The sequence below is a fragment of the Homalodisca vitripennis genome, chromosome 2 (genome assembly GCF_021130785.1).
Source record: "Homalodisca vitripennis isolate AUS2020 chromosome 2, UT_GWSS_2.1, whole genome shotgun sequence".
Taxonomy (NCBI): Eukaryota; Metazoa; Arthropoda; class Insecta; order Hemiptera; family Cicadellidae; genus Homalodisca; species Homalodisca vitripennis.
In genome coordinates, this window is record NC_060208.1 from 204,847,510 (window position 1) to 204,860,269 (window position 12,760).

Genomic DNA, 12,760 nt, shown 5'->3' on the forward strand with positions numbered 1-12,760 from the left:
AGACTGGTAGCGGCCTTCTGTATCGAAGGGTCCATGAAACCGTCTCTCCGCTCCATTGGACACGATGTGTTTCGAAATGCGTTACGAAGCCACTCCCCAAATTAATTACCCAGCGAGACTCCGCCCCTCTCCCACCTCGGCGCTTATTTATGCGTGGCCGGGGCCCGCCGGAGCTTATCTCAGGCCTGGGCGACCGAATCCGCTCTGACAGATCACCGGGCTTAATGAATAATGAATCCGAGTCGCGTTTTAATGCGGCCTATGGTGGTGTCCGACACCGCCATCCGCGGCTTATGCGGACAAGTGGCTTAAATAATGTGGACAGCAGTAGATTCAACGTTTGTTGGCAATCACTCATAAACAATAGAATTGACCTTTATTTCTCAAAGTACCTGAATAGTTAGGCTTAAAGCTGTGTTTGCCCCGCTATATGTGCAACAGAAGGGTTCGTAAAACTATATACTAGCAAGCCGCGTAGTTAATATATGTTGATGGGAGGAAAATTTAAATTTGCATTAAGCTTTCTAGTCAAAAACTCGAATAAACAAAGTTTACTTCTAAGTTCACACGCTTTTGCCTCTTTCACAAAGTGGAAATATACGAATTTTCAATAAAACGTATTTCAGTTTAATAAATTTTATTCGAAAATTCGATTATGTAAATTCACTATGATTGTAGTATCCACCGTTTTATCACTGGAGAGGAATATTAAGTTGGGATACTGTAGAACACTTAGGTAACTTTACCTGTCAAATTCTTTTTCATAGTCAGTTGTGCTATAAAGTTCGTAACTAAGTAAATTATACATTGAGAATAAAATAGCATAGCATAACTTTGCCAGTAACTTATAGCATGCGAGATATCGTTTAAAGGACTATTGTCTTTTTTAACGTAGAGTTTTTTTATTCTAATCTACTCTGAAGGTAAAGCATAACTCCGCACTCTAGAACGATTTGGTCTTGGACTAAAGTACGAGTCACCAGTACTTTCTTAACAACGCTCCCGAAAACGCCAACACAGGCTCCGGAGGACGCCCGCGGGCACACTTGGTCCCCGCCCAATTATTTCGGCGCCCCCATAAACCCGCACCATTAGATGCACCGGTAATGGGCAAGCCTTGTAGCCCTAATGGCCGTCAATAGCCCTATCCCCCGCAGATAAGTACAGATGGGCTTCATCAATTCCAATTACAGATTAGACCGCTCGGGCGCTCTCGAGATCGTATGCCGCCTCCGGCTTTTGGTCTTGCAAATAATTTGTGGCACAGAACAGCTCCTCTGCGTAGGAGACGGGAAGGGGTCGATTGAATTCTAAGTTCAACTGGGGAGGTCTATTTTGTATAGAATGGAACTGTACCGACTTAGCTTGAAGTGCTGTCATTATTGATGAAGAATACCCATTTTAATGAGTTTCTTCAATCACTTGTAAATTTTTCAAAGAAACCAATTATTGCGATCGACTATTAGACCAAAAGAAATTTTTAGAATGTGTAACAAAACTCCATTCTGAATTATTTTTGGTGCGCCGCACTCTGACTGCAGGAACAAATTACCGGTGGAACTAAAAATAAAGTAATAAGTCATTCTTTACCCTGTAATTTATAATCTAGCCTAAACAGTTCTCCAGAGAATGTTGAATTGAATACAATTTTACACGGGAAAACATAATTAATCATGTGTAAATTCGACAAGGTTTGTGTATATTGACCTTTCACTTTACAACAGAGTTTGAAAGGTTACGAATCATATGCAAAGGCAGTTCCCACAGATATTTAATACTCGAGTGCTGTCCTGTATAATGTAAAGGGACTTTGTTGCAAGCAATCTTGTCACACCTCTGAACTCTCAAGTTGAATGATTTATTATAATAATTACTATACGACAGTTAGATCACAATTATAACTTTTGCTGTACATAAATGCTTTGCTATTATGAAAATGAGATATTTAAATGGACCGTCAAAGTTTGGTAAATCCACCACCTATCAAGGTGCCCACGTGTTTCTACACATATATCTAATAAATATTGATCAGAAAGGGTGTACATTAGAGAGACACAAAAAGAGAGCCAAACCCTTGTTTCGGTAGGAGAATATGTAAAGTAGCCCGTAGAAATCGCTTGAAACCTTAGGACGGCAGCGTATTTTACTGGCTGATGTAAATGGGTCGGTTTTTGTTTCGGCTTTTTTACTTTTTGGAGGAGGCACCGGGCACAGAGCTGGGAATGTCCTTGATTTAACCGGTATCCGCCGCCATCGCCAGAATTCTGTCCCGAGATAAACAGTGTATCGCGTCGGGATCTTTACACCATCCCGGACATCGCCTGCAGAGTGTCCTGGGTTTATGGTTATTTTAACGACGTTCAGTTGGTCAGCCTACTGAGGTTACCTCAAATTCCTCGAGGTAGGACGATCCTCTCAACGAGCAAAATCCACAAAAATTAGCAGATTTATATCGGGGAGCAAAGCATTTTGCCAGTAATTATTCTAGAGTGCAGGAGAGAAGGCCGTTGAGGGCGTGGTCCGTACGGTCCTCCACTTCGCATCTTGACGTTTTTTTATCTTTCAGAGCTATATAAACCGATTCTGTTCGCCCGAATTATGGATAAGTAATTGACTATTCTATATTGTTTACACAAAAAGAGTACGCCGACACTGTGCCACTATTGGCCGGACCACGACGGTCTTCTTTCCTGCTCTCGGGTGTAACTAGGGCGGGAACACCTCCGCCGTTTCTCTAAACCTTAAATCAGTCTAACAGGTGTCTTTCCGGACGTAAAATTAAGTATTCCGGACTGAGCAGATTTCACTGCGTGGAATGGGATCGTTGTAGATAGTATCGCAGTAAATTCACGTCCAGTCTGACCTTGAGACATTATTTCGCGGATAAATGATGGCGGTGCGATTAGCACGGTGGCGGGTATACGGGGCTTTCTCCGCGTTAGTGCACCGCGGCCGGCGCGGGTCTGGCGTGTGGCACGCGGTAAATCACGCGTAATCCGAGGTCCGAGGTGTGGGACCCCGGCCGGACTACTTCCAGGGGTCAAGTCCGCCTGACCATCCGCCTTGTTCCACATACCTCGGGCGACAGTTTCCCTTTTATTCGCGCCCACTCGGGTGGGTGGGCTGCGCATTTCGAGTTTCGGCATTGTTATGGGCTGTCGGTTTCCGGGGTGCGCCTCGCCAACTCCTCTAGAACTACTTTCCCCAATCAAAAACTGGGAAATACAGTGGGAAAAAATAAGTTAAGTTAGTTATTTACCTAAGAAGAGAACAGATTTCAGATCTCGAAACGTAGTCTTATCTAATTTTTTTGTATCATTGAACAATGGCAAATGTCCGGAAAAAAACCTGTTTCCTTCACAGTCCTTCCATCGTCAAAAACGAACTTCAAACAATGAATGGGCAATACAGTACATTGTATGGCCGTTCTAATCGTTGACCATCCTGAAAATTGGCGAGATATCAAAATTTGACTATATTTTACGATTAAAATATCGACAATGTAACAAAATACATCACATTATTAATGGAAAATTTATTTCGGTGAAAATTGCTAAAAAAATTAAAAATCTAGGGGCCAACGGCGTAATGTAGCGGGTACTACAATGGTTATCGCAAGATAACTGGATCAAGCAACGACGAGCAACGACGAGCGTGGCTGTGCTTGAATTATCACTTGGTTATCGCAAGATAACCGGATCAAGCAACATCGAGCGTGGCTGCTGCTTGGATGGGTGTCCTTGCAAACAGCCCGCCTGCCCGGCCATTGGTGGTGGTTCGGAAGTCACCATTAAGCCGTTGGTCCGCAGGTTAAGTGTTAGAGAGGGCTTCTTAGCTCCATCTTCTCCTGCTAAAATAAGACATCTTTACTTTACTTTTACTTTTTATTAATCAAATTTTCATGTTGATGCCATTTTTGACAACTGTGAAAGCTATTGCAAAATATCATATATATTTCATTGTAGAGAACACAATTCGTCGTTAAATCCTGGTGTTAGAATGAGTATGATTTCTAGTTCGGCCTCCAACGAAGGTTTGCACTGTGAAAAAGGTTGATTAATTTTAACTCTATTTAGTTTACGGTCAAGTGTGACTCAAATTTTTAAATATACTGTTCGTGAAGTGTGGTATCAAAACCCAAAACCTAATTTGTTGGGTGAACTGCACAGTTCCTCATTATTATAATGAGCATATACGGCTCGCAATAGCTATTTGCTGGTATTTTATGCAATCGTTTACTATTGCGTTCAGTGAATAATATAAGACTTTTATTGCAACAATTGCAATTACCTTCTCTTTTATAGATGTGAGAGCTCTTCTGAGGAATACTATACATGCACATCACACGCGAACTTTACACCTTTCCCATTATGGTTTATGTGAAGACATTATAAAGGTTGTTTTTATTCTGTCTTTTATTATTATAGACCCTATAAGGATCGATATAAAAAAATTAAATGGGATACAATATATGGACCGTCGTTTTTATGTTAATATTTTTGTCAACAATCTAATAGCAGGTATTATTAATATGCCGTTAATATATAAGGAAAATGGTAAAAGTAAAAGCGATTTCTTGTGTGATCATTTGTACAGTTTCTAATTTATTTCTTAAATATTTTGATTGCTTAAATAATTGGCAGGCAGAGTGAAAAGCATGCAATACAAAAATATACAATAACAATCAATGAGAGATTTAGAAAATGTACTCGTACATACCAAGGTGTCATGTGATGAATTGCTTGTTACCATTACACACAACCCGAAAGGTTGACAAATAGAAGGTGAGTTCCCCTTGCAGATAACTGACCATATAGAAGGTGAATTCCCCTTGCAGATAACTGACCAGATAGAAGGTGAGTTCCCCTTGCAGATAACTGACCAGATAGAAGGTGAGTTCCTCTTGCAGATAACTGACCAGATAGAAGGTGAGTTCTCCTTGCAGATAATTGACCAGATAGAAGGTGAGTTCTCCTTGCAAATAATTGACCAGATATAAAGTGAGTTCCCCTTGCAGATAACTGACCGAGTGCCTCCTCTGCCCACAGGTACAACCAGTACGGGTTCCGCTACCACCTGGAGACACCTATCTCCACGAACCAGAGGCGCGAGGACGACCGAGTCACCTACATCAACAAGGGCCAGTTCTACGGGATCTCCATGGAGTACGTACCGGATCCCGACAAGCCCCTCAAGGCGCAGACCGTCAAGGTAGGCCCAACCAACCGGTTTCCTCAACTCGTCTCTTTTCATTCACCTACTCTTCGGTTATCACTGGTTTTGTCTCCTTTAAATCATTGGCTTCTGTTGTGAGGCAGAGTGGACCCTAGTCAACCAAGAAGTAAGGAAACAGATGTTCGCGTTATCTCAGTACTGGTCGATAAAGTATCTGGAAAGATTAGATTTTGGAACTGCAAATGCAATGATTTTTAAATCTTTAACGCCGGCAACTGGATGTTCAGTCCAGATGAAACGGCCATCCCTTTCGTCTAGATTAATTCGTAATATTGTGGAAGAACTTTGACGTTCCGTTGATGTAAATCGAAGAACCACAATTGACCTTAGAGTCCATCTTCAAAACAATTTTGAGACTGTCCACTTTTTACAAAGCTGTAAATTTTTCAAATTTCAAAATCTTCAGCAGAGATTAATGTATTCAATAGATTCGTTCTAGCTAAATATACTTATTTTTATTTTCGAAGCTACCATGGATTTTGAACTCTCATTTCTTTAATATAATGTTGAAACCCATCTCATCGAATCTTTTTTTTCCCTCTAAAATTAGTCCTTCTGTCATCTTTCTGCATTGGAAATCAAACTGGAAAGTAACAAACTATAAACAGAAATACCCAGATGCCCTTTATTTCGCTCGACTTTTTCTTTCACGCTTCCAGCAAAAGGTGGTTCTCAGTCGTACTTTACGACTTACAAGGAAAGCATATGTCGAGCGCGTGTCGGATCTTCTCGCCATAAACCGCCTGTGAAAACCGTCCCGACACTCGCACGCACGCACGGACGCGCGCGCGCGCTCTATAAGGCGTTGAAAGATAAGGAAACCCACATAGACCACATACTGATGAGATTGACCAACTACGGAATCCCTGAAATGTCCGCAGGAATTAAATCAGAGCCTCGGCAGCCTGGAAGACTCTCATCTGGAAGCCGTCGCAGACGTGCAGACACTCCACAGTTTTTGTTCTCCGGTATCGACTCTGCTTCTGGTGTTGTTCCAAATGCCTGATTCCCTGTAGTGAAGACAGTTTAGTGTTCTAGTGAAGCGCACCATTCCGTGTGACGATAGATCAAGATGTTAGTGACATGCGAAGAAATCTTAAGATGGCCAAGAACAAATGATCATTTTTGCCAATTACTGCCAATCTTGAGATTCATGAAATACTTAATCCTTGACGCATCATCCTTCCCAAACTTTGGTTTAGTCTTTTACTGAAGACGGAATTTGAAATTTAGTGCACTTTTTCACAGATCTATTGCCAAACTTAGGCATGTACATACACAATACTACCTTCTGGGCAACACCTAGACCAATATAGTAAGGGTTCTGGTTAGGCACGATTCCCTGAACCCCCCCAATCCCCCCCCAATCGGTACTCAACTTTGTATATCCTTAATCTAAATGGTGCAGAAGATCAGGGCAAAGCCTGCGTTTATTAAACACTACTCAACCAATAATTATTGTTATAATGATCAAATAATAATTTCTAGTGTACAACTAATTATCGACCAATTATCGTTATTGAAGTATCGACATTTATAGTATTGATAATCATGGTCTTCCTGGTGTTTTAATGATTCAACCCATAAGAATTAAACTATATAAGTAAAATGATTGAACAACTTGTTGCGGTACGTTATTCTGGGGCAGCACTAACTCACCAATGGCACAAGACTGTGTTTGTTTCTTTCTTGGATTTAAAGACCGTGGCTGCAGACGGGCTTGCTTTCAGAACGAAGGAATAACACAGTATGTTTCATTAAGGCCAGCTCCTCCCCGATTTCCGTACACGTCCTCTTCCAATCGGCGGCCGAAATACGAGCGAAGCGAGCGTAATTAATAAAGATAACGCTGGGAGATAAACTCCCGATCGTAATCGGTAGCCGGGCCGTGACCGCAGGTAATCGATGCAATATCTTCTCTCGCTGAGGGCCGAGAAATCCCATTATGAGGGACCTCATGCTTTTTATTAATAATTATTACGTTGTAAATAAGTTTTAATTTTGTAGTTTTACTTGGAACGATTTTGGAGAAGCTGGGTACTGTTTAGAGTGCTTATTAATATTTACTAAATAAAACTTGAGTGCGTACGTGCGTTTATATGTGTGGAATGTACGTATTTATCTCTTGTCTTGCATAATTAAGATATAATTTATAAACAGTGTAAGTTGCATCATTTTAATCAAAGGAAATACAAAGCTCAATGTGTCATTGAGATTACCTAATAGGACTGGCCAATAGAATTTGCTAGTGCTGCAATAATAGTAATAAGACTAGCCTTCGGATCGTTCCATGTAAACAGTCGCTTCGGTGACACTTATTTAAATTTTTCTCTAATAAGTCATAAGTGTATTTTCACTTTTTTCAATTTGATGGTTATTAAATTGGTTCTATACAAAATTTTGCGAAGACGTTGTACATTTAACATAAGTCTTTACATATAAAAAAAACTACCACTGCAATACAAATGGTTCGGTGCTTGTTAATATAGTAACATAGAATAGAAATAGCTTAAAACATTCTCGCTTATGTGCAGCAATCTGCTAAGAAATTGACGTTGTATGTGTGGAACAGTAAATAATGAATATAAATAACATTTTTATTTCACTGAACATTATCGTATTATTTTTTGTGTTTTCTTGTGCATTTACTTAGAGAAATCGATTTATATTTTACCTATACACTCATTATCATCTGCGTATTAATCCTCTATAACTATCTGATAAGAAGAGAGATGTTTCAAAACACCGACTGCTCAGAACACAATACCTTGTTTATGTACTAATCAAGTCTCAGCAAATTATAGTTTCCCATCACCGACGCAAAAAATGGAAAACATTTCTCTTGTTTGTGCTGACAATTTTAGATTCTGGTGAGGGTTACAATGTCAGAAAGGCCCAAGTAAGACTTCACTCTTCTTGTTGCCGTCGTTACTTGTGTACGACAGATTTTAATTGCCAGTTGCAGTTTTTTCACTCGTTTCCTTCCGCAGACGCTGCCAGCTGATTAATGTCGCCTCAACTAAATGCAAATGGTGTCCAGGAGGTTCATACATAGCGTTATGGCGAGAGACTCCTCTCTGTATGGCCACATTCTCGAGTCGCAGGTCCCGCGGAATGTCAACAGCCACGCATCCTGCATCTTGCAGATCCCCGACCCTACTTCTGAATCAACAAGGGTTCCACTCCACAACTGGATTACATCTCTCGACACGCTATCACCATTTGAGATTCTGCAAGTTGCCTTAAATTGACGAAAGTTCCAGGCCTAACAGGAAACTTAAACAAATAGCTGCTAAGAGACTTAGAACGGTGAAATTATTCTGCCGATGAAGTCTTCGAGCATCTATCTTCTTAAATATTGGAGGTCTACTTTTCTCTTGTCAACTTTAATTTTGACTTTACCCGAGGAATTCTTTGACAAATTCCTAAAACAGCCAATTTCCTATCTATTTACTACCTTTTGTGATATGTACAAAGACCTGCAAAATAAGTCATTTTAGTGTTCCGCCCTCGCTTTTGTGACATATCCTGTAAGGACGATTACTCCTTCATCGAGACGACGTTTCTCCGTCACAGAGCCACAGTGACGCTGTGAGAGGAGACAAATCCCTCAGTTAATCTGATGTCGCCATCGAAATCCCTCCATCTGCAGGTTCCAGTACGCCAGCCTTACACCGATAGCCACTAATTAACGCGGACATTAACACAAGATGGCGGCGGTCGCTGGTATGAGACGCTTGTCACGTCTATCCTGGAGCCTCTCAGAATGTCAACCGCGCCGGCCGCCATTACGTTCTTTATTCCCCGAAGGACAATGCTTCAGGAATCCGCGATCCAGGCTTTCTCTACATATCCCGATAATTTGCAACGATTACAGGTACGGTTTTTGTCCGTCACCATTGCGTCATAACGCTCTGCCCCCAGCAGGTAACGCGGTTCTTAAAGTCTGACATCCGATATAATTAAAGATGCAATTGTTTGCATTTCTGCTTGATGTTTATCAATGGCTCCGTTTTAATTCCAGTTGAGTTCAATGGTCCGAAGGAGATAACCGGATTTATGCAATTGTTCTTAGTAGTCTAGAAGTTTCACATGAATAAAAAAACTTTGGTTTCTCTTAAACATCTGCCATTAGACAAATTTACTGCCTTACCAGAAACCTGTACGCCACTCGGTAAAACTTCTATATAAAAATCACCAAAAAACTGCCGTTCGGTCAGGAGACTTTAACGAGGCATGACTGAAGTCGTTTCCGTAGACGCGAATTCCTTGATAAAAGCTTTCCGATAATGGAATGCAGCCATTAGATCCTTAACTGGAGATTTTCATTAATTTTCGAAATCCCAACGTTATCGGCGACCGGCTGAATACAAAACACGCGAGCCCAGGCGGACAAGAGGCCCGGCGGTCTCTCGCTCATCGCTATGCGTGGTCAGGTCGCCATTAGCTGGACGTGCCGCGACTGCCAAATCCGAGACTCTTTTTTAAAGTAATTGTATGATTGATCGGCCGATTGAAAAAGTTAATGAGTATAATGACGAAGTCGCCGGATGGAAGCTGCACGGGATAATAGTATCTCTCTTGATCCCGACGACCGGACGCGATGTTCTGTCGGCTCTATCTGAGTCTGCCGACTCCGAGATACTTTTCGAGCAATTATCGACCGATCGACATTCGGTACAGCACAGGAAATGTAGCAGTTCCGAGGACAATTCAGCATAATGTCGGCGGCTATTAGCATCACATTAGAGCTACCGCGGGCCGTACAGAAGTCGTGGACTTAAGTGATTGCTAGTTCAGCTTGAGGAATGGTAATGGTGCAGAATTACAAACTTCAGCGGAGCGGCTTGTTTGAAGCTCAGGCTATAAAATCGATTCCCCTTTTCCTGTCTTTGCGTATATCTCTTAAGATCTAATGTTTACTCTGATCTCCATTTTACAGTAGTTTTCACCAGATTTATATTGTTTCCTGTCTTTCAAAGATTGTGAGAAAAAAAGTCCACGTGAGAAAGTAGAAGTGGTGAGGTTTAGAAGGTATGGCAACTTTAACAAACGATTCTTTTTCTATGCTTCCAATAGAGACGTCCTTCCAGTAAAGTATTTATAGGTTGTGAAGTATAGATTTGTTCGTTTATACTAATTGACATTGATTGTTTAAATCTATTTTCTTTTATTTATTGTTAATTACATTTTGTTGAGACAGTTCTTGTGGAATTGAACTTTCACTGACTCGTACGGCACAAGAAAGTCAAGGACTCCAGCCCTCTAGGGCCGCCAAAGATGAGCAGGCCCCGGTAGTAGAAAGTGCTGTAATCTTGCAACTGCAGGGGAACCGGCCCAATATTATGACACCGACCGCAGACACGTACACGTAAACCTAAACCCAAACCCTCGACCACTCGGATGGGCTTAAATTTCAATAATTCGACACGGTAAAAAATCTCTGGCGTGGGGCAAAAACTATTTTTCGAGGATTGGAAACGGCGTGTCCAGTTACTGGGTAGCGTTTCAGGGAAGTGGGGCTGGCTGATCACGCGGTCCCAGGATATGGGTTACAGTCCCGATAAAAAATGACCCTTGATTGACCTCAAGTTTGTCATTACTGACACTCACACCGGAGATTGAGATGGTTTACTTTACAAAGCTCACGGGCATGACTAATCTACCCGTGTAGCAACGAGCATCAGCCTTCAGGTTCTCCAGGAATGTCACCAGTCGACTTTCTCCCGTCTTGTTACCTTCTTAGTATATGGCGGTGGTAAAAAGCCCAAGAAGGTTTAGCAACCTATGAATGGAGGCATGAAACCCGTATAGAACGATTCTATAGCCGTTCGAAAGGCAGGTATTTTGACTCAACAGTTCAGTGTAGGTGTACTGTATAGATCTTTGATCGGCAGTTGCCTTGACAGTGCCACCATAGTCTGGAGCAGGGAAGGAGCTACCATTGATGAGAATGTGATAGAAACTCCTCTTCTGGACTGTTTGCAAGGTTTATGAAGCATGTCAGTGGAAACTGTCGCCAACCTCTATCTATAAGCTACCTGCTTCTCCAGATATTAGTATTACAGCAGATTCCCTTCGTTCTTCTAAGCCAAGCATTTAAGCATGTAATTCGTTCCATGAAAACGATTGTCACTCATACTTTTAAGTATATGTTCAACCAAAGTGGTAGTTAAAAAATATAAATGTTTAACACACATTTCAGTGTGAATTATTGACTATTTATTTAGGGAAGGAAACTCAGCGACTTCGTACCGTCTTGGGTAGAGCGATGCCACCCCTTCACTCCAACTCACCCCTTTCCCCGACTCGCGGCCTCGGCTCCACCAGCCGAAGATAATACCCTCGCCCAGGCCGCGACAGGTGGTCGGGCCGAGTCTCGTATTACGCCGCACAACGCTATCGAGTTGCCGGTTTCGGCCAAGGACGCCGCTGTAGAAGTCACTCTGATAACACCTTATCGAGCCATCGGCATCTGAACTGTGGGAATCCGACGACACCGCGGTGCTCGAATTCCTCCACAACACGTAATACTCGAGCTCGGGTGATTTCACCTGCTAAGATATTCTCTGACGGGCTCCAGGAATCCTACAAGCATCTCGTGTTTTAGTCCGGAGTGGCGACCTCCGTTCGAATTGTTTTCTTCAGCTTAAAACAATGTTCGTCTTGAAATTCTAAGAACGACGATAGAGCAGTCCCGTTATTTTTTTAACGATACCTCCGTGTCCGGACGGCAATATGCCTAGTCCAAAAAGTCGAAGAAAACCACTCCAATTTATCTCCAGCTGATTCCGTCGACGTCGTTGGCGGCTCGAGCGGTGAAATACGTTCCATAACTCGCTCGGTTCGGTGGTCCGCGGGTTGACGTCGACATAACATCGTGCGCTGATGTTTCACCTGATGAAGTTCGGTGAACGCTGTCCGAAACGTCGGCCAGTAATTACTCGCAGCGGGGGGCACCGTGACGGGTCAATCAACTGCTTAAGAAGCCCGGACACCGGCACTGAGAGGTAACTGATGGACCGTGTTATGCGGACCCACGGTTTACTGTTAATATACACCGCGGGTTATATAAACCTTCGTGGGAACGGCGACACGATGGCGCGCTGCGGCGTTGGTGTGATTTGTATGCATGAGGGAGGACAGTTTCTCTTCCGATTCGACGTTTTAACGCGGTTTCTCGTCGGTTCGTTAAGAGCGAAGGCTTTTAGGACTGATTTTATTTAACGTTCCGTGTAAAGTGGACGACCACGCATCTCAGAACTTTTTTATGAATAAGAGTCCTACTCTTGTCACGAGGAAGCTGTTGTTCGGTAATCGTGAAATACTGCTTCCGCTACACCGTAAAATTCCGTTACTGTTTCGTTACCTTAATATTGTCACAAAACGAATGGTTAATCGCAGTTTCTGCATAACATAGCAGAAAAGGATAAGAAGGAAAAAATAAATTTCCGTAAGTTGGGTAAAAAGTGTGCTATTGATGCAAAGAAACCTCAGTGCATAATCCGTTTTATTTCATCATTCA

At 42.2% G+C, this 12,760-nt stretch overlaps 1 protein-coding gene across 8 annotated transcripts in view; it reads left to right on the top strand.

The window, feature by feature from the left end:
• LOC124355304 (protein grainyhead) overlaps positions 1–12,760 on the top strand; it is a 299,632-nt gene that overhangs the window by 236,989 nt on the left and 49,883 nt on the right. For all 8 annotated transcript variants that reach the window (XM_046806387.1, XM_046806391.1, XM_046806392.1 and 5 more), the window contains one exon: positions 5,049–5,211. In XM_046806387.1, the coding sequence (XP_046662343.1) occupies positions 5,049–5,211 (163 nt within the window). The remainder of the gene's footprint in view (positions 1–5,048; positions 5,212–12,760) is intronic.